At 44.5% G+C, this 22,401-nt stretch overlaps 2 protein-coding genes across 3 annotated transcripts in view; one reads left to right on the top strand and one right to left on the bottom strand.

Annotated features, from left to right (window-relative positions):
- Nucleotides 1-16,312, top strand: part of LOC103278055 (rootletin) — a 32,194-nt gene extending 15,882 nt beyond the window's left edge. For both annotated transcript variants that reach the window (XM_062973597.1, XM_008105696.3), the window contains exons 3-11: nt 988-1,113; nt 3,679-3,774; nt 5,612-5,725; nt 7,058-7,195; nt 9,239-9,418; nt 12,840-13,016; nt 14,540-14,719; nt 15,757-15,850; nt 16,034-16,312. In XM_062973597.1, the coding sequence (XP_062829667.1) occupies nt 988-1,113; nt 3,679-3,774; nt 5,612-5,725; nt 7,058-7,195; nt 9,239-9,418; nt 12,840-13,016; nt 14,540-14,719; nt 15,757-15,850; nt 16,034-16,059 (1,131 nt within the window). In that variant the 3' untranslated portion in view covers nt 16,060-16,312. The remainder of the gene's footprint in view (nt 1-987; nt 1,114-3,678; nt 3,775-5,611; nt 5,726-7,057; nt 7,196-9,238; nt 9,419-12,839; nt 13,017-14,539; nt 14,720-15,756; nt 15,851-16,033) is intronic.
- A 2,173-nt stretch (nt 16,313-18,485) lies between these two features.
- The window catches only part of slc44a4 (solute carrier family 44 member 4), a 62,317-nt gene continuing 58,401 nt past the window's right edge, over nt 18,486-22,401 (bottom strand). Inside the window, exon 21 of the mRNA XM_062973594.1 lies at nt 18,486-20,593. Coding sequence (XP_062829664.1) covers nt 20,496-20,593 — 98 coding nt within the window. The 3' untranslated portion in view covers nt 18,486-20,495. The remainder of the gene's footprint in view (nt 20,594-22,401) is intronic.

Raw genomic sequence — 22,401 nt, forward strand, 5'->3', positions numbered from 1 at the left:
GGATAAAAACAATTATTGCTCTCCCTCTAATTAGGACTTTATTTTTCTTTTCTTTTTGTTGTATCAACCTAGAGCTGTGGATGATGGGTTGTGTTGTCAAATTTCGAAGTTGGGGGGCCTGTAGTTTTGTTGTTTTGTCTGGTGTCCTGATTCCATCACTCTTTTATATATATAGAATACAGTTGGCCCTTCCACATTTGTGAGTTTGACTTTGCAGATTTGATTATTCACAGGTTTGTTTAAAATGTTCGCTTTAGAATCTGTTGGTCCTCCATTTGACTTAGCATAAACGTTGACCATCAGGTTGTACTAGAGGATCTAGATCTTCGTATAAATATATTATCTGAGGTTAAAAATAACACTTTCATGGGGATCCTGTGCCCCTAATTTCAGCAAATGTGAGTGGCTGGCTGTAATGGAACTTGAGCAGCCACCAATTTTTGTATCCATGAGGATCCTGGAACAAAACTCTAACAGATATCAAGGGTCCACTGTAACTACTTAGATATAACTAGCAATTTGTAATGTATTTCTGCATCAATTAAGGTATACTACAAAACCTTTTGGTTTTATCTTGTTGACTTCTTTAACGGTGTAATTGTAACTTTTTAGCTACTACTTTAGTTTAAGAAGTATGGTCTACACCATGCATTGGCAAACTTTGGCCCTCCAGGAGTTTTGGACTTCAACTACCACAATTCCTAAAAGCCTACCGGCTGTTAGGAATTGTGAAAATTGAAGTCCAAAACTCCTGGAGGGCTGAAGTTTGCCCATGCCTGGTCTATACCAAATGTTGTGGAGGAATATGGCATGGCTGAAGTGCCAGTGGAGGAAGAATATCATATGCTTCAAGTCCTGGTCAGAGAAAGTAGAACCTGTAGATCCAAGCCCTTAGATCTTTGCTAGAAGCTAAGAAAATATTTTTTGTGAGTCCAAGAACCCTGTCTCCCAATTTAGGGTCCTCACTAACTTGTTTTCTTCCCAAAGCACCAAGCTCAGCGGACGCTACACCAGGATCTCCAAGGAGCTTTTGACAACCTGAAGGAACGTCTCAAGGCAGCTGAGGAGGAGCTCAGGAGCTTCCAGGAGAAGGGAGGAGAAGTGGCAAGCCAGGTAAAGGGCTGTCTTATTTTGGTACTTGCTTCACTTCCTCTGAAGTAAAGATGAGAGAATCCCCAGCTCATGGGTTTGACCTGACTTGTGGAGGGTCTGCATTGGACCTGCCCTTGTTGGTTGAAGAGTTGAGAGTCTGAAAAAGCAACTTTTCCAAAGCTTTGGCAAACAGTGCATAGGTTCATCCCACATGAGGATGAGACACATGGTGTTAAGCACATCAGGTAGAAGTGGGGGCTATGTTCATCAAGTTGCTCCCTTGTTTGGGAGCATCTTTGCTTCATTTCCTCAGGTGACAAACAACTAAAGGAAGCAATATCTCTGATTATGCAACATCTAAGATTCTATGATTCTAAGGCAGTTGAGAGTAGGGTGATTCTGGGGTCTCTTGTTCAGAGGGTTGCCATAAGTTGACTTGAAGGCGTGTTTTGATTCCTCAGTACCGAATAACTACCAGCCAATCTCTAACCTCCCCTTCTTGGGCAAAGTTCTAGAGCGGGTGGTTGCTTCGCAGCTCCAGGGATTCTTGGATGAGATCGAATATCTGGATCCATCGCAGTCTGGTTTTAGGCCTGGTCATGGTATGGAGATGGCTTTAGTCACCTTGGTGAATGACTTCCAGAGAGAGTTTGGGGGAGTGTGTCCCTGTTGGTTCTCGGGGACATCTCAGCAGCTTTCAATACCATTGAGTATGGTATCCTCCTGGGGCGGCTTTCTGGAATGGGTATTGGGGATGCTGCTTTGCAGTGGTCCCGCTCCTTCCTGGAGGGTCGCACACAATTGGTGAATCAGGGAGATACCTGCTCGGATCCCTGGCCTTTGACCTCTGGGGTCCCACAAGGTTCCATCTTATCTCCCATGCTATTTAATATCTACATTTTGTTTTCGTGTCAGGAGCAACTGGAGTTGCTTCTGGAGTGAGAGAATTGGCCGTCTGCAAGGGCGTTGCCCAGGGGACACCTAGATGTTTTGATGTTTTTTCCATCCTTGTGGGAGGCTTCTCTCATGTCCCCGCATGGAGCTGGAGCTGATAGAGGGAGCTCATCCGTGCTCTCCCTGGATGGGATTCGAACCTGGCAGCCTTCAGGTCAGCAACCCAACCTTCAAGTCACAAGGCTTTAATCCACTATGCCGCTGAAGGCTCCAATCTACATGAAACCTCTGGACAAGGTCATCCGGGATTTTGGAGTTTAGTGCCATCTCTATGCAGATGACATTCAACTCTAATATTCTTTTCCACTGAATTCCAAGGAAGCCCCTCAGGTCCTGGACCCATGGCCGCTGTGATGGACTGGATGAGGGCTAACAAGCTGAAACTTAATCCCGACAAGACTGAGGTCCTCTTGGTCAGTTGCATGGCCGATTGGGGTATAAGGTGGCTATCTGTGCTTGATGGGGTTACACTCCCCCTGAGGACACAGGTCTGCAGTTTGGGGGTCCTCCTTGACTCAGCGCTGACGCTTGATGCTCAGGTGTTGGTGGTGGCTGGGAGGGCCTTTGCATAGTTAAAACAAAGCTGCGACTGTACCTTGAGAAGTCTGACTTTGCCATGGTGGTCCATGCCTTAGTTACCTCCAGATTGGACTACTGCAATGCACTCTACATGGGGCTGCCTTTGAAGATGGCCCAGAAACTACAATTGGCACGACAGTCGGTGGCCAGGTTTCTAACTGGAGCAAATTATAGGGAGCGGACAATGCCCCTATTAAAGCAGCTCCCAATAAGTTTCTGATCCTAATTCAAGGTGCTGGTTTTCACCTATATATCCCTAAACGGTCTGGTCCAGCCTATCTTTGCAATCGCATCTTCCATTATGAACCTGTGTGAGCTCTAAGGGTCCCTTCTCTCACTCCTGTCTCAATCACAAGCATGGTTGGTGGGGACGAGGGAGAGGGCCTTCTCGGTGGTGGCCCCCCTGGCTCTGGATCTCCCTCCCTAGAGAGATTAGATTAGTACCTACCCTGACCACCTTCCGGAAAGACCTGAAAACTTGGTTGTTCCAATGTGCCTTTGACCAATCGATTCAACAATTCTTTTGGCCCTTTCTAGCCCTAACTTAATATCTGGCTTTTGCACTTTATTACCAGCCCTGCCCTTGTAGTATTTTGCACGGGCCCTGCCCTGCCCTTTTTGCTCTGAACAAGCCCACTGTGCTCGGCTACTGGTTAATGGTTGTTGTTGAGTTTATGCTTTTATGATGTTTTTATATGTTTTTTATGTGTTTAATTCATTGTAATGCAATTGTATTTTGTGGTGATATATTTTAATTTTGTTTTACTGTCCTTGGTCCCCATGTAAACCGTCCCAAGTCCCTTCGGGGAGAAGGGTGGGATATAAAAAAAGTTATATTATTGAAGGCAATTAACAACCAAAGAGGCACCTCTAATATAGGGGAAGGGCTCGGGAGGAACAGCCAAAGGAACATCTATGTCTGCTTCCCAAAATCTTCTGGCTGAACTGACTTAATGGAGAAACCAGCACTGAACAGAACTAGTACTTACACCAAAACAACAAAACCCATCTAATTTTTATTTTGTCTCCTTCTCCAACTCCTCTATCCCATAGGAGACTGACGTTCCACTTGAGAAAACTGCGGGTAGCCAAGAGCGTTTGATTCATCAAATGACAAGATGCCTACAGAGCAAGGAAAAGCTGTTACAGGTAACTTGGGGTCGGGGAGAAGAAGCTGGCATTTCAGGTCATAAGTGGTCACTTCTCGTGCTTTGTTCATTCCTTTCTCACAAGGGCACCAAAGGAATGAATGCGTCATCAGAGGCCCAAGGTTGCTGTTTTTGGCAGCATTCCTGAGCCCACTGAATCAGACAAAATCCATCAGGGCACGTTTATAATTGTTCTGCAAACCCCCTCTGAATAATCTTGCTAAGAAAACCCTGTGATAGAGTCATCCTAAATCAGAAACAATTTGAAGGCACACAATGAAAATGCAATGTTGAACCTGTGGATTTGTACCTGTCTGTAAGGAACAAGGAAGCTGAGATTCAAATATGGGAAATTTACTAGATACCCTTTGTGCTTGACTTTCAGTCTCACCTATCCCAGTAGTGTTGTGAGGATGAAATGGTGGTGCCTGTAAAGATTTCTATGTGTTGGGTAGGGTATTAGCCATACTGTATCCTTCCAGCAGGAGCCCCCGGTAGCACAGCATGTTAAAGCACTGAGCTGTTGAACTTGCAGACTGAAAAGTCACAGGTTCGAATATGAGGAGCGGAGTGAGCACCTGCTGTTAGCCCCAGCTGCCAACTTAGCAGTTTGAAAATATGCAAATGTGAGTAGATCAATAGGTACCGCTCCGGCAGCAAGGTAACAGTGCTCCATGCAGTCATGCCGACCACATGACCTTGGAGGTGTCTACAGACAACGCTGGCTCTTCGGCTTAGAAATGGAGATGAGCACCAACCCACAAAGTCAGACAAGACTGGACTTAATGTCAGGGGAAAACCTTTGCCTTTACTATCCTCCCAGCTGGGACATGAAGCTAGGATGAGTCCTGAAACTGAGCAGAAAAACAAACACAACAAGCAATCACTCAAAGATCCATCAGGACTCAGCATTTTTTTCAGTCCAACCTACTCACAGCACTGATTGGGACAGACAGAGTTTATTTCAAGTGTCCGTATTAGATAGAACTTCAGCGTTACAAAGAAAAAGTGCACATGAGCAAAACTGGTTTTCTATATCTAATGCACATGTGGTAATCCTTATCTGAGATCTAAATGACCAGCACAGCATGTAGGAAGTTACTGTCTGTTGAAAAGAATGCTATCAGCATCTAGTACTGTATGTAACTTCAATTTAATCCCCAGTCACATAAAATTGCAGTTAAAGCATTTCTAGCATAAAGGAAATGACAGAGGTCAGCAAACAAAACCAGCCACAGGGAGATACCAGCTATTGTGGAGTTGGTCATTAAAACATATCAGCATACAGTTGAACTATAAATTAATAATATATAGAAAATAATAATTATAACAACAATAATAAAGTTGTGTTGTCGAAGGCTTTCATGGTCAGAATCACCGGGTTGCTGTGAGTTTTCCAAGCTGTATGGTCACGTTCCAGAAGCATTCTTTCCTGATGTTTTGCCCACATCCATGGCAGGCATTCTCAGAAGTTGTGAAGTCTTCGCAACCTCTGAGGATACTTGCCATAGATGTGGGCGGAACGTCAGGAGAGAATGCTTCTGGAACATGACCACAGAGCCCAGAAAACTCAAGCAACCCATTAATAATAACAATAACGGGTAATAAGAGATGGGAAGTAAGTAAGAGGTGTGGAAGGATTTCTGGTCTCTTCAGAAGGTCTCTATCTACATCTTCATATCATATAGTTTAATAAGACCCCCTGGGCCATCCAGCCCAACCCCATGCCATGCAATCAAAGCCCTCCCAACAGATGGCTATCCAAACTCTGTTTAAATAACTCCAAAAAAGGAAACCCCACCATACTTCAAGCCAAGCATATTCTTCCCCTTTTTTAGGATTGTCTGGTGATCTTGCAGTCTCTTGGGTCTCCAGGGACCAAGCCTTCTGTGTTGGAAGCCTTGATCAAGCAAATGGCTCAGCGCTTGAAGGACAGAGACCAAGCGTTAGAGGTGAGTAAGATTTATGCTAAGAGTCAGCATGCCGTGGTAGTTTGAGCATTGGCCCAGGGTTTAATTCCTTGCTCAGTCATGGAAACTCACTGAGAGGTCTCACACTCTCAGGCCAAGAACGTTTCCTTAAGTTATAAAAAGCTTGGTCATCAACAACAACAACAACCACAATGATTTGTGCCTGTTCTTTGGACACAGGTTAAGCATCATTGACCATTTGGGGTTTGAGAATTCTGAATCTGTATAGTAGTAGAGTTTGGAGTCATTATGTTGTTTTCCACTAAAATTCTCTGATTTTCCCTGGTATCGAGGTGAGTAATTATCCGTCTTGGGGGATTATGTCAACCATAGACCCAAAGCAATCTGGATTACTGATCTTTCGTTACCAGTAAAAAGGTAAAGGTTTCCCCTTGACACTGATTCTAGTTGTGTCTGACTCTGGGGGTTGGTGCTCATCTCCATTTCTAAGCCGAAGAGCCGGCGTTGTCCGTAGACTCCTCCATGGTCATGTGGCCAGCATGATTTATTTTATTTATTTTATTTACAGTATTTATATTCTGCCCTTCTCACCCTGAAGGGGACTCAGGGCGGATTACAATGAACACATATATGGCAAACATTCAATGCCAACAGACAGACAACATACAGTATAGACAGACACAGAGGCATTTAACATTTTTCCAGCTTCACGATTCCGGCCACAGGGGGAGCTGTTGCTTCACTGTCCACTAGTGGCTGTACTTCCTCATTCCTTTCCACGTGTTTTGCTGGCAGTTTTATGGTGTTGTAAATTATTTAAATTAGCCTCCCGCATAAAGCGTACCTATATTTCCCTACTTGACAGATGCAACTGTCTTTCGGGGCTGCATAGGTCAACAGCAAGCCGGGCTATTTAATGGTCAGGGGCTTAACCCGACCCAGGCTTTGAACTTATGACCTCTCGGTCAGTAGTGATTTATTGCAGCTGGTTACTAGCCAGCTGTGCCACAGCCCGGCCCATGGAACGGCCCATGGATTGCATGGAACACCGTTACTTTCCCGCCAGAGCAGTACCTTTTGACCTACTCACATTTGCATGTTTTCGAACTGCTAGGTTGGCAGAAGCTGGAGCTAACAGCGGGCGCTCACTCCGCTCCCTGGGTTTGAACCTGGGACCTTTTGGTCTGAAAGTTCAGCACCTCAGCGCTTTAACACACTGAGCCACTGGGGGCTTTGACTTATCTGTTTCCCAGCTCCAAGTAGGCTATTTGTATCACTTGATATAAAAAAAAGATTTTCATGTTTTTTCATCTCGGATCTTTCTTCTTCTTCTGTATTGTTTCTACCCAACAGAAGACATTATCTGACAATTTCTTGGCCCTGGAGTCAGTCCATCGTGAAGTGAAGCACCTCCAAGAGGCCCTGAAGGATAAAGATGCCGACCTGGCAAGACTTCACGCTGCCCTGCGCACAGGCGAGGAGACGCTGCATGTATGGATGGAGCAGTTAATGTTGGGAGTCAAGGGAAGGAGAGTCTGGGACTATCATGGGCATTTAAGTCATGGTGCCATGCCATGGGGCAATCCATTCCACTTCTGGCTCTTTCCTGCAGGCAGGGCTACATTTTTTGGAAGTGGGCTTATAAATTGGGGGGCATATGGAATTTTGGGCAGAATCTGACACTCCATAGCAGGATTTTGAACATTCCTGACATTTAAAAGGAGCCCCCGTGGCAAAGTGTGTTAAAGCACTGAGCTGCTGAACTTGCAGACCGAAAGGTCCCAGGTTCAAATCCCAGGAGCAGAGTGAGTGCCCACTGTTGCTCCAGCTCCTGCCAACCTAGCAGTTCGAAAGCATGCAAATGTGAGTAGATCAATAGGTACCGCTCTGGCGGGAAGGTAACAGCGCTCCATGCAGTCATGCTGCCGGCCACATGACCTTGGAGGTGTCTATGGACAATGCCAGCTCTTCGGCTTAGAAATGGAGATGAGCACCAACCCCCAGAGTCAGACATGACTGGATTTACCGTCAGGGGAAACCTTTACCTTCATTTAAAAAACCCCAGTTAGCTTTCTAAACTAGTATAAATCACTACTGACCGAGAGGTCATGAGTTCGAAGCCCGGGTTGGGTTAAGCCCCTGACCATTAAATAGCCCAGCTTGCTGTTTACCTAAGCAGCCTGAAAGACAGTTGCAATTGTCAACTAGGAAATTTAAATTAGCCTCCCGCTTTATGCGGGAGGCTAATTTAACTAATTTACAACACCATAAAACTGCCAGCAGCACATTGAAAGGAATGAGGAAGTACAGCACTTGGTGTCACTTGTGGATGATGAAGCAATAGCTCCCCCTGTCGCCAGAATCAAGCATACCCTCATGAAGCTAGAAATGTTAAAATTGCCTCTGTGTGTGTCTGTACTGTATGTTGTTTGTCTGATGGCATTGAATGTATGCCATATATATGTTCATTGTAATCTGCCCTGAGTCCCCTTCGGGGTGAGAAGGGTGGAATAGAAATACTGCAAATAAATAAATAACAAATAAATAAACCTCAAGGCCAACAAATTAGTAAATCTGCCTTTTGCTAGATAAAAAGGGCATGATGTTGTCTTGTAGAGCCAGGCTGATATGGTGGTTTGACTATGGAATTAAATTTCTTGGAGACTGGGGTTCAAATTCACACTCAGCAAGTCACATTCTCTTAGCCTCACAGAAAGACAATGGCAAACTTCCTATTGAAGCAGTCTTGCCAAGAAAACCCTAACATAAGGCCACCTTGGGAGTGCAACTGGGAGGCACACATAAGCAAGATGTTGTCTCATGCTTCATAAAGAATTTTGTTGGTCTTGAATATTATCATGGGAACCATAGGTAAAGGTAAAGGGTTTCCCCTGACATTAAGTCTAGTCATGTCCGACTCCAGGGGTTGGTGCTCATCTCAATTTCTTAGCTGAAGAGCCAGCGTTTTCCATAGACATCTGCAAGTTCATATGACCAGCATGACTGCATGGAGCATTGTTATCTTCCTGCTGGAATGGCACCTATTGATCTACTTACATTTGCATGTTTTCCAACTGCTTGGTTGGCAGACGCTGAGGCTAACTGTGGGAGCTCACCCCACTCCCCAGATTCGAACCGTTGTCCTTTTGGACAGCAAGTTTAGCAGCTCAGTGGTTTAAGCTGGTGGCTCTACATGGGAACCATCGCCCAACTTAATTTCACTTGCAGGCCTTCCTAGTGTTCTCACTTCATCTTTTTTCTCTTCTGCATTTCTCTCTTTCCCAGTATGTCAACAACATCATGTGCCCTTCTCAGCCTTTTTGTAAAAGCTTCATTGTTCTTGCAAAACTAGCCTGGATTTTTCCATGGTGGGAAAGACAGCCCTGGATACAAAATCTCTGCTTGGTTAGCAGTCTGGGCTTTGTGGTTGCTGGGAGACAAAGGCCCAGAAGCCATAGGACAAAAGATCAGTCCATTGACTGGACTGCCTGGCACTATTTTAGCTCCTGTAATTGTTCTTCTCTCTTTCTGCAGGCGTTGCGTGAGGTGCTGCACCAAAAGGATCGGGAGATCCAGCGGCTGGAATCGCTGGGCTCTTCCACCCAGGACTCCTGGCAACAGCACGACCAGACCTGGCTCCTGGCTTTGAAGGAGAAGGAGGCCTTGGTCAAAGCCCTCCAGGAGGCCCTGAGCAGCAGCAACAAGGACGTGGAAGTAGGTTGGCATTCCACAGATACAGTAGAGTCTCACTTATCCAAGCTAAATGAGCCGACAGAAGCTTGGATAAGCGAATATCTTGGATAATAAGGAGGGATTAAGGAAAAGCCTATTAAACATCAAATTAGGTTATGATTTTACAAATTAAGCACCAAAACATCATGTTATACAACAAATTTGACAGAAAAAGTAGTTCAATACGCAGTAATGTTATGTTGTAATTACTGTAATTACGAATTTAGCACCAAAATATCACGATATATTGAAAACATTAACTACAAAAATGGCTTGGATAATCCAGAGGCTTGGATAAGCGAGGCTTGGATAAGTGAGACTCTACTGTACATAAACCTCACTTGCCTAGTTTCCAACAGACCTCACAACCTCTGAGCCTGCCATAGATGTGGGCAAGACATCAGGAGAGAATGCTTCTGGAACATGGCTATACAGCCTGGAAAACTCACAGCAACCTAGGTGGTCATTATTCGAAAAAACATGGAGAAATATCACGGGATACCCAAAGGCACCACGAAACACGACATGTTTCTAAGACTCTAGGAGTCTTAGAAAACCACAAGATGAACATGAATCAACAGTGTGATGCAGCAGCTGAAAAAGCCAATCTGATTCTGTGCTGCATCAATAAGAGTTTAGGGCAGTGATGGCCAACCTATGACACGCGTGTCAGCACTGACACGCCTAGCCATTTTTGCTGACACGCTGCTGCATGCAGATTGATTGGATGACTATGTCTTTTGTGGCCGAATTTGGTGTGATTTGGTCCAGTGGTTTTGTTGTTTACTCCATGGGAATTATGCACATTACATATACAGTAGAGTCTCACTTATCCAACGTAAACAGGCCAGCAGAATGTTGGATAAGGGAATACATTGGATAATAAGGAGGGATTAAGGAAAAGCCTATTAAACATCAAATTAGGTTATGATTTTACAAATTAAGCACCAAAACATCATGTTATACAACAAATTTGACAGAAAAAGTAGTTCAATACGCAGTAATGCTATGCAGTAATTACTGTATTTACGAATTTAGCACCAAAATATCATGATGTATTGAAAACATTGACCACAAAACTGCATTGGATAATCCAGAACGTTGGATAAGTGAGACTCTACTGTATATATATAGATATTCTATTATTATTCTATTATTATTGTAGTATATTATCATATTCTTACTATTATATTATTATATTATTCATTATTCATGACTACTTGAAATTAGAATAGAGAGAAATCAGCATGGAAACTGCAAGAGGTACCATAGATTGTTGTACATGGAAATAATGATAGTAAATAGTTTTTGATTTATTGAATACAGTTATATATTACAATTATATATTTTTGTTATTTAAACTATACATATTGCGAACTTATGGTTTTTTTCTCGAAGTGACACACCACCCAAGTCATGCTAAGTTTTTTGGTGAATTTTGACACACCAAGTGCAAAAGGTTGCCCATCATTGGTTTAGGGTCAAGATCGAGGAAAGTCACAGTCTCACCTATTCTGCTTTGGTCAGACCTAACTTGGAATACTGTCTCCAGTACTGATGATCTGTTCAGAGGAGGGTGGCCAAAATTGTCAAAGTCTGGAAGCCCCAGGAGAAGCAGTTCAAGGAGCTGGGTAATTTGTTTAGCTTGAAAAAAGCCCTAATTTTGATGTGCTTATAGGGGGAAGCTTAGAAACTAGGTGATGCTCTGAACGAATGCTGGTGCTCGTCCTTCTTGTGGATACCTGGGATCTTGAATATCAAGGGAAGTAATAGTTCCACTGAGAAGAAGGGACATGATAGCCGTTCCCAAAAATGGTTCAACAATTGTGCTGGATTTGCTCTCTGAATATTTGAAACAATGTCACCTTGAGGAAGTGGGAAGCCTGTTTTCTGCTGCTCTGGAGACTTGGACATGGAGCAGTGGATTCAAACTGCAGGAAAAGAGACTCCACCTAAACATTAGGAAGAATTTCCTGATATTAAGAGCTCTTTGGCAGTGAAATATGCTACCTCAAAGTTAAATGGGTTTGTATTGTCAAAGGCTTTCATGGCCAGAATCACTGGGTTGCCGTGAGTTTTTCAGGCTGTATGGCCATGTTCCAGAAGCATTCTCTCCCGATGTTTCGCAGAGAGTGGGTTTCCTTCTTTGGAGGTTTTCAAAGCATAGGCTGGATAGCCATCTGTCAGGAGTGCTTTGATTGTATGTTCCTGGATGGCAGAATGAGATTCGACTGGATTACCTTTGTGATCTCCTTCAACTTTAGGATTCTATGATTTTGGAAGATAAATAGGTTCAGCCCTGGTTAATACTTGAATGGGAGACCGCCAACCAATGGGAAGTGCTGTGGGCTACTTTTCAGAGGAAGGAACTGGCAAAATCATCTCTGTATCTTCCTTGACAAAAAAAACTACAGGCAGCCCCTGACTTGCAAACATCTGACTTAGAAATGACCCATCGTTACAAAGAGTGAGACAACAGGAAGAGATCTATCTCTAGCAAGGGAAAATCACTCCTGGAAGAGTTATCCTGGGGAAATGGTGTCTCAGCTGAAGCTTTCTCACCAATCTTTGTTCCCACAACAATCCAATTTTTTCAAAATCCAATTCTCACAGGGACAGAAAGTGAGGTGAAATCTTTTGAACAGGGGCACAGACAGCAAAACATGCCACAGGGGTATGAACCCTTTCCTATGCTATCCAGTATTAAATAAAATATATTTTTGGCTGGAGTTACACTTAAAAATGGAGCTGAATTATATACAAATTCAACTTATATACATTCAACCAACCCACACAACTTTGTGGACTCTAGTTGACTTCTATAAATTAATGTGGAAGTTTATTTAGATTTTATGTCACTATATAATTTTTGTTTGATTATGTTTGGATTAATTTATTGATGTGAGGTTTAATTTGATGTTAGGTTTTAATGTTGTTTTCATATGTGGGGTTTCTTCAGGATTTTATGTTGGTATTTGTTTTATGGAGGCATTAAATGTTTGCCGTTGTATGTTGGAATCCACCCTGAATCTCCCTGGGGAGATAGAGGGGAATATAAATGTTGTTGTTGTTGTTGTTGTTATATTGTATGTGTCCTGGGGACTGCCTGTATAGATTTCAGAATAGATTTCGGTTCCCATTGTCAAAGGCTGGTTGCAGCCTCTCTTATTTGTTTCTTCCCCTATTTGCTTGGATGGTTATATGTGTAGGAGATTGTAATTTCATTTACTTACTGTGTTTTAGTTCTATGTATGGTTTATTTTATGTGCGGCACTTCGGAGTGCTTGTAAACTGCTCCGAGTCCCCTTGGGGAGGTGGTGGTGGGGTACAAATAAAGTGTATTGTTATTTATTATTATTATTCGTCACATGCATTCATGTGTGTCTTTGTTTGTGTCTCCAAGGCTCTGGCAAATTCCTTCAACAGCCCAGAATTTGCCCCAGGACTGCTGCAGCGAATCCACGAGAAGGAAAACCTCCTGACCCAGTTCTTAGCTGAGCAGGAGCAGATCCAAGCCCAATGGCAACAGCGCCTGCAGGAAACAGAAAAGGCAGCAGCTGCTCGAGAGCAAGAACTTCAGGTATCCATGGCATCTAACGGGTGCAAATGTGGATTGGGTGGTGGCATGGCACACCATTGCTGGCACAGGGGCTATCACGTCTGGAGCCTTGAAGAACATGGCAAAGTCAAGTCTGGCTCAATACATTTCCCCCCTTATTCTGGGGCCCCTTCTGGGGCCAGATTATCAAAGCAGATAATCCACATCATCTGCTTTGAACTGGATTAGGAGTCTACACTGCAATATAATCCAGTTCAAAGTGGATAACCTGGATTTTATATAGCCTGGGAATCACCACTAAGCAAAGCAAACCTTTTCAGTTTTGGAAATGAATAGAACACCCGCTCCAAAACCTATATCCGGTTAAGACATATACCTCACAACCTCTGAGGATGCCTGCCATAGATGTGGATGAAACGTCAGGAGATAATACTTTTGGAACATGGCCATACAGCCCGGAAAACACACAACAACTCTGCTTAAGATATACTAAGGCCTTAAACTGGGTCAGTTCAAGAGCATCCATGCATCTTATAAAAATGCCCAAAACCTGCCCTCGACTTACAAAAAGGTAAAGGGTTCCCCTGACGTTAAGTCCAGTCATGTTTAACTCTGGGGGTTGGTGCTCATCTTCATTTCTAAGCCGAAGAGCCGGCGTTGTCCATAGACAACTCCAAGGTCATGTGGCCGGCATGACTGCATGGAGCGCCGTTACCTTCCTGCCGGAGCGGTACCTATTGATCTACTCACATTGGCATGTTTTCGAACTGCTAGGTTGGCAGGAGCTGGAACTAACAGTGGGCGCTCAAGCCGCTCTCAGGATTTGAACCTGGGACCTTTCGGTCTGCAAGTTCAGCAGCTCAGCGCTTTAACACACTTCGCCACCGGGGTTTGACTCATACTTAAGGCCAATTTATGCATGAGTATGTGCAGCATGCATAACTTGAAACCTAGTAGCTGATTTCATTTTGATTTAGGTGAACCCTCCTAACCTTAAACCCAGAACTGCAGATTCCTTATTTCAATTCTGGCCTTTGTTTTACTAAATTGCTCAATACGAAGTAAACTTATTCTTATCTTGCAAGTAAGATTTTCAACTGACTGGAAAAACTCTAATCTGCTTTTGTCACTGGGTTTGTTGCCAAAACCTTTCAGGATGGGAGGAAGGAAAGTTAAATCACCTGCTGTTGGCTGCACATCAAGCTGATCTTTTGAAAGCACAAGAGCAAATAGTACAGCATGACCTCCTTATCCAAAGATTCAATATCCATGTTGCTTGTCAGCCTCTCCGGGTTCTCCACCATAAATCAGAAAGAACCTAAGGGCACATAATAAGAACAAATAACGCCTCTATTTAGACCAAGCATTGGCAAACTTTGGCCCTCCAGGTGTTTTGGACTTCAACTCTCACAGGCTGTTAGGAATTGTGGGAGTTAAAGCCCAAAACACTTGGAGGGCCAAAGTTTGCCTATGCCTGATTTAGACAAAGCTGTTTAATGGTAAGAACATACTTTAAAAACTCTGCTTTCTCTATAACATTACAGGCCCAACTGCGCCAATTTGGCCAGGATGCCCAAGAACGGGCCCAAGAAACTGAACAGCTACGTCGGCGTTTGGCAGAAGCAGAAGAGAAACTGGTCCAAGAGGCTACAGGACTGGAGGAGCAGCGCAGCCAACTGGCTTTACTCCGTCAGATGGGAGATGTGAAGGATCATGCCCTTGGGGTGAGCCCAAAGGGGAGAAGTAGGGAGAGGAATTGGGGAAAAGAACTGGGAGGCAGGATACAAAGGAGTCTTGAAGGTAATAAAAAGGTAAAGGTAAAGGTTTCCCCTGATGTTAAGTCCAGTCGTGACCAACTCTGGGGGTTAGTGTTCATCTCCATTTCTAAGCCGAAGAGCTGCCGTTGTCCATAGACACCTCCAAGGTCATGTAGACAGCATGATTGCATGGAGCACAGTTACCTTCCCGCCGGAGCAGTACCTGTTGACCTACTCACATTTGCATGTTTTCAAACTGCTAGGTTGGCAGAAGCTGGGGCTAACAGCAGAAGCTCACCCCACTCCCCAGATTCAAACCGGCGACCTTTCCAGTCAGCAAGTTCAGCTGCTCAGCGCTTTAACCCGCTGCATTACCAGAGGGTCCCCCTAATCAGAACTTACGTAAAAAAATTTGAAAAATGTACCATTCCTGGTTTGAAAGTTATTCCTATTTAATTGTGCAGTTGGAAAGTAGTTGCTATACTCCAGAAACTTCATCTTTTTTTGGCAGCCACAAACTATGTTGAATTGGTTGAGACTCAAAGAGATATTCATTGAAACACTATAGCAACATATGCTTCAGGGTGTTCCGCAAAAACAAAAAATTGCAGTTTAATAAACCTTTTCCATTTTTTATGATAGAACCAATTAGGAAATGACCCATAATGATCATAACCCAGGAACAAACACTGTGTTACATAGTGTAATTTCTGTTCACTAGCTTCTAGCTTCAGTGTCAGGGATAAAATGAACAAAATAAGGCACCAGTTAGCTTATTGCTTAATGCTTGTTGTAAAATTTCCTCCCTCTCTTGGCAGTGGTTTTCGTGCTGTGTTTCAGCATTTAGCATTGGGTGTTTTCCATACTCGGCACATCTCCTCCATCTAGTGACTATAATATGAATAGCACTTTTCCCAAAGACCAAGTTGGGCTCTTTCAGGAGGGTAGGTTTGGCTTTAGGGTTTGAGAACTACTTCTGAGGAGTTCTGTTTCCTTTCTGGCAGACACTTCTGCGGGAGGGAGAGGAGAAGGACCGGATCCTATGCAGATGGCAAGAGCACTGGGTCAGAGGGCTGAAGCAGGTCCCAGGGAGACAAGGTAAGCAATGGGAAGAAGTGGAGATTTTAAGAATGGGAATGTAAAAAGGGAATAAGTAACACGTAAACTAGTAACACGTAAGATCATATTTGCAAGCCTGTCTTCTTGGGAACCAGAATGGTTCTACAGGAACCTTAAGAAAGCCTGCAAACAACTTGACTATATTGTTTCTTTTCATTCCAGGCCTGTCTATTCTGCCTTCCACCTAAATCCACTTATATCTTCAGACCTTAAGATTTCCAGGAATTCAAGAATAGATAGACACTGATTAGCCAAAGCACTGTACATACAGGAAGAAAGGAAGACACTGCCATTGATTTCAGAAGGGGAATGTTGTGGAGTCGACTTCTCTCTTCAATTTATGGGAAAGTGAATGTTGCCGATGCTGGAGATCAACTCTCTCAGGGTACAAGCTGTGTCTTGGAAACACACTGCCTACATGGAATAACAAGTTTAAAACTGCTTGATTTTGGAGTCTCTTATTTTTGGTGTTGACTTGGTTTGTGAACCATTCAAGGGGAATTTCACTCTAAAAAGAGACATGGGGAAAGTTCAGAGAATGGGGAAGTTCAGAGAAAGGAACTGGCAGAACCACCCTGCCTAAGAAACCCTATGAAATTTACGAGATCACTGTAAGTTGACTTAAAGAACACATAGGTAAAGGTTTCCCCTGACATTAAGTCCAGTCATGTCTGACTCTGGGGGTTGGTGCTCATCTCCATCTCTAAGCCGAAGAGCCGCCGTTGTCCATAGACACCTCCAAGGTCATGTGGCCGGCATGACTGCATGGAGTACCGTTACCTTCCTGCCGGAGAGGTACCTATTGATCTACTCACATTGGCATGTTTTCGAACTGCTAGGTTGGCAGAAGCTGGAGCTAACAGCAGCCGCTCACACCGCTCCCGGGGTTTGAACCTGGGACCTTTCGGTCTCCAGCTCAGTGCTTTTACACACTCCGTCACTGGGGCTCCTTAAAGAACACATACATACTGTATTTTTTAAATTCTAAAACACACTTTCCCCCGTATAAACATCTCTAAAATGGGATGCATCAATAGAATCATGAGTAGTTTTTTTTCTTCCTGTTAGTGGTACTGAAATGTTTGTGTGCATCCTACAAACAACACATCAAGAGTGGGCTTTTGGGGTTGTGGGTGGATGGGAACATCTAAAATTCCAGAATCGGAACCAAAAATACTCTTGCCCATTTTGAACATCTGATTTTATCACATAACAGTCATCACTGCATCATAGTTGCATCTCCATTTTTTGAGGTGCCAAAAATAGTATTTTTGTTTCCTCACATAATAGTCTCACCCTCATTTTGTAGCAGAAGCCAGACTTCCCCTCTTCTCGGCTTCTCGTGTGTCTGTGCGGACGCAGTGGAAGTAGGAGACAGACAACTGGAGTTTTTTTTCCAAAGAAAGCAGTTTACTAAAGTTCATGCAGCTGCAGAGGTTCATCCCACGCACAACTAGATGCTGAAAAGGGAGAACCCCGCCGACAGGGTCAAGTGTCTATTTATATAATTCAATGGGTTCGGTTTACGACCGCCCACATATCAAACCATTGGTGCATATTTGTGGTGCAGTATTACATTTCCTTACTTTCGTTTCTCTCAAAACACATGATTTCGGGGAAATCATGTGATAACCCATCGGCTGTGTTCCTGGCCTGCTCGTACCTCCTTATATGGCCATTTCCTCCTACCCCTTCATTCCTGCCTTAATTTATCCTTCTTTCTTTAAAAACTATGAATTGAGGTCTCTAAAGCTCTGCTTTTCCCTCTTTCCTCTGAGGACTTAGTAAAGATAAAGGTAAAGGTTTCCCTTGACGTTAAGTCCAGTTGTGTCCGACTCTGGGGGTTGGTGTTCATCTCCATTTCTAAGCCGAAGGGCCGGCGTTGTCCCTAGACACCTCCAAGGACATGTGGCCGGCATGACTGCATGGAACGCCATTACTTTCCCGCCAGAACTGTACCTATTGATCTACTCACATTTGCATGTTTTTGCACTGCTAGGTTGGCAGAAGCTGGAGCTTACAGTGGACACTCCGCTCCCCGGATTTGAACGTGGGACCTTTTGGTCTGCAAGTTCAGCGCTTTAACACACTGAGCCAACGGAGGACTTAAGGCAGTTTAAAATACCTGAAATAACTCTGTGGAGCTCTGTTATTTCCTCCTTTCTCCAAAGAGCTCAATTCCAGGTTTTCTGAACATCCTTAAGGCCTCATAGGAAAGAAGGAGGACAGAAAAGTGGAGCTGGCGAAGAAAGCTCTAAGAAATAAACTCTAGACTAGGTGTCAGTTGATTCAATGGATCTTTGCACTATAGAATTAATGCAGTTTGATACCACTCTAACTGCAGTGACTCAGTGTTATGGAATCCCGGGAGCTGTAGTTTTACCAGGCCTTTAGCCTTTGTTGCCAAAGAGTGCTGGTGCCTCCCAATTTACAAATTCCATGATTCCATAACATTGAGCCATGGCCATTAAAAAGTCCAAGCTGCATTAATTCTACAGTGTAGATATGACCTTCGTTGAGACTAATCAATACAATTCAGGCTTCTATTTGTTTCTGCTGCAAGAGACACATCTAGCTATCATTTCACGCCAGGAAATGAGGAAGAGGCACAACATTCAAGCTTACTTAGAATCAGTTTTAATAAATCTATGCTTCCTATAATTTTTTTTAACAAATCTGTACAGAAAGAAAAAATCTATATACAGTACATTTTAGCAGCTCACATGGCAATATAAAAACAAAATTGAAGGAAGCCATAAACAGGACTTTAAAAGAGGACTCCCAGAGCCATAGAAACAGTGTGAAATGGGAGTTGTTTATTAGAGCACTAGGATAGAAATGTATGAATTTTTAAAAGTCTGCCTTCCTAGTGGGCCTGAACTTTGACAGACTTAGCATCGTGATCCTATTATATGAGAAAAGATAAACGTCATTTTTCAGTGAAGGCACTTATTTTATTTATGATAATTTTACCCCGCCTTTCACAATCCCAGAGGTGACTCAAGGCGGCTTCGCAACATGGCAACAATTCAATGCCTTTGTAAACAGAGTACAAAAACAACAATCTAAATAAAATAAAATATTAAAATACAATTAAAAACAACTGTTAGGAAATAAGACAGACCACTATTCAGGAGAGAATGAGGTTTCACCCCAATTGTTTCACTACATTACAAATCATAACCATTTGAAATCTGGGTTGCTGTGAGTTTTCCGGGCTGTACGGACATGTTCCAGACACATTCTCTCCTGACGTTTTGTCCACAATCTCCGAGGATGCCTGCCATAGATATGGGTGAAACATCAGGAGAGAATGCTTCTGGAACATGGCCATACAAAGATCACAGCACCTCATTATAGTTCTGTGTTCTGGGTTTTTAATGTTGCTGTGTGCCTTCAGGTGACTTCTAATGTTAAAAAACCATATTATTATTGTGTTGTCAAAGGCTTTCATGGCCAGAATCACTGGGTTGCTGTGAGTTCTCCAGGCTGTCTGGACGTGTTCCAGAAGCATTCTCTCCTGGCGTTTCGCCCACATCTATGGCAGGCATCCTCAGAGGTTGTTGAGGTCTGTTGGAAACTAGGCAAGTGGGGTTTATATATCTATGAAATGTTTGAAATCTGGCAAATTGCATAAAAAGAACTGATCAGCGGACAAAGTAATTGGAAAGGGAGCCACCTGAACCAGATAGAGGACAGTTAATAGCAGCATAGGAAAATTTGGCAAAAAGAATAAATAAAAACATATTTTGTTAAAAAATAAAATAGTAATCAGGGTAGACATAGGCAACTGGGAAACTGCATTAATTCTACAGTAGAGAGGCAAAGAGCAGAAAGAAATATAGGCGCTTATTAAGGCATTGCATAGAGATGAAGAGAAAAGTAGCCAACCTGTGGTGGTTGGGGAGAATAAGTGTTTGGAAGACAAGATAGCCAACCAAGAAACAGTTTGAAATAATTGTTGAAGGCTTTCATGGCTGGGATCACTGGGTTGCTGTGAGTTTTTCAGGCTGTATGGCCATGTTCCAGAAGCATTTTGGAAAATGTCCATACAGCCCAGAAAACTCACAGCAACCCAGTTTGAAAGAGGCTACCTGGAAGGGGTATAACAGCACTGGCCAATTCATCCATACAAGGCAGTGATTCCCAACCTTTGTGCCTCCAGATGTTTTGGACTTCAGCTCCCACAGTTCCTAACAGCTGGTAAGCTGGCTGGGATTTCTGGGAGTTGAAGTCCAAAACACCTGGAGGTCCAAAGGTTGGGAACCACTGATATAAGGAATGCCACCACAGCTAGCTAATTAAAACTTCCAAAAACTATATGGCATTATGTTAAAATGGTTGCTACTGTTGAAAAATCTAAATCAACATTGCCAATGCAATAAAGTTTCTCCAGTTGGCTATATTCAGATAATAGAAGGACGAGGAAAGCAGCAAGTTAAAGAAAAATGGTGCAAAATTGGCAAGTCTTCTTGTGCAAGGTCCATTAAAACCCCCACTATGGAATGAAAAGAAGAAGGTGCATATTGAGCTGTACTTGATACAGCACAAAATGATAAGGACCAGGGTCATGGAAATCAACACATTCAGGGGTGGGTGCCCACTTTTGCCAGAGTTATTTATTCTAGCCTTCTTTGTTCTTTTTGTTGAGAATCTTCATGAGTGACTTGTCCATAAAGTATGGCTTTTCGCTGGAGCCGTCGTTCCTCTCCAAGTCCTCCACTGCGGAAAGAAAGTATAGTTGCTTACCTGTAACTGTGTTTCTTCGAGTGGTGATCTGTGGAATGCACACACATGGTAGTTACCTGCACCTGTGCAGCATTTCAGAACTATCACAGCTGTTTAAAATTGGCCATCACCCCGCCCTTTCTCCCCTGAGGGTATATAGCAGCCAGGCGGGGTTATGGCCTTGTTCCTTGCTGACGCAGCGGCTGAAGAAAAAAGCATGATGACAGCGGGGAGGAAGGGCGGGGTTGTGTGGATTCCACAGATCACTTGGACCAATGGATCCTGGAAGCAAGAGGAAAGTCCTTGGCGCTTGCGATACGCCGAGATTGCTGACAAATAGCACTTTAGCAAAGAAAGGGTAACCCCCTGCGTCCTAATGACGCCAGGAAGTCTAGGAGCAGTGGCGTAGGAGCTACCAAAGGGTCAGTGCCACGGTCCCTCACGAACTCGGTGAACTTGGCCCACTTGCGGTCATAGGACCGCCTAGTCGATGGTCTGTGGGCCACTGCCAGGATGTCTAAGACTGCTGTGGAGAGCGGCTGGGCCGGATCCTCCATGCAACGAGGTGTAGCCAGGCGAGATCCGGATATCGGAGGGTGCCGTGCTCGCTGGTCAACAGGTCTGGCCGACAAGGAAGATCATAATAATGGCCCGTAGCCATTGCTATCAGCAAGGGGAACCATGGCTGGCGGGGCCACCATGGTACTACCAGAATCACGTCCGCGCCATCGTGGTAGATCTTGGCTACCACCCTGGACAGCAATGGCACCGGAGGGAAGGCGTAAAGGAGGGGACCTGTCCAGCAGAAGAGAAACACATCCCCTAGGCAGCCCGTCCTGGACGGCCTTGCCCGCCAGGCGCAAAAGTGCTGGCATTTGGAGTTGAGGCTTGTTGCAAAAAGGTCCACAGTTGGCTGACCCCACTGATGGAAGAGGGCTTTGGCCTCGGCAGGATGAAGAGACCACTCGTGACCGGTGCTGCGAGGCCGACTGAGCTGGTCGGCCAGCGTGTTCAGGTGGCCCGGGATGTGCACCGCTACCAGGCGGATGTTGTTGCGCAGACACCAGTTCCACAGGGTCAACGTGAGGGCGGGCAGTGACCGTGATTGCGTCCCGCCTTGTTTGTTTACATACCACGCCACTGTGGTGTTGTCCGTGCAAATCTGCATGGTGTGGCCGTGGAGAATGTCGCGGAACACTTGCACCGCCTTTTACAGGGCCAGCAACTCTAGGAGATTGATGTGACGAGTCTGTTCGGACGGCGACCAGTGGCCGCGTACCGAGAGAGCTCCCCAGCCTTCCAGGGAGGCGTCTGTGGTCAGCATGCAAGATGGCTCGGGAGTCCGAAAAGGCATGCCGCGGCACACGTTCGCTCGCACCAGCCACCAATGGAGCGAGAGTCGGACAGACGGTGGTAGGTACAGACATATAGAGGGGTGAAAGACCTGCAGGAACCATGACTGCAGGGCTCTCATCCTCAAACGAGCAAACAGCGTTACCACCGTAGTCGATGCCATATATCCCAGCAGAGATCTTACATGGCTGGCTGGGACGCAGAGCTGGTGTCTTGCTCGGAGAGCCGCCTTGCGAAGTACTGCAAACCGATCGTCTGGCAGGTATGCCCTGCGAGTGGCAGAGTCCAAGACCGCCCCGATGAAGGCGATGTTCTGAGAGGGCCGTAGGTTGGACTTGGTGTAGTTGACCACCAAGCCGAGGTCCTGAAGGAGTGAGAGCGTAAACCGAATGTCATGAAGGAGTAAAGAACGAGATCGTGCCACCAGCAACCAATCATCGATATACGGG

The sequence above is a fragment of the Anolis carolinensis genome, chromosome 2 (assembly GCF_035594765.1).
Source record: "Anolis carolinensis isolate JA03-04 chromosome 2, rAnoCar3.1.pri, whole genome shotgun sequence".
In the NCBI taxonomy this organism is placed as follows: domain Eukaryota; kingdom Metazoa; phylum Chordata; class Lepidosauria; order Squamata; family Dactyloidae; genus Anolis; species Anolis carolinensis.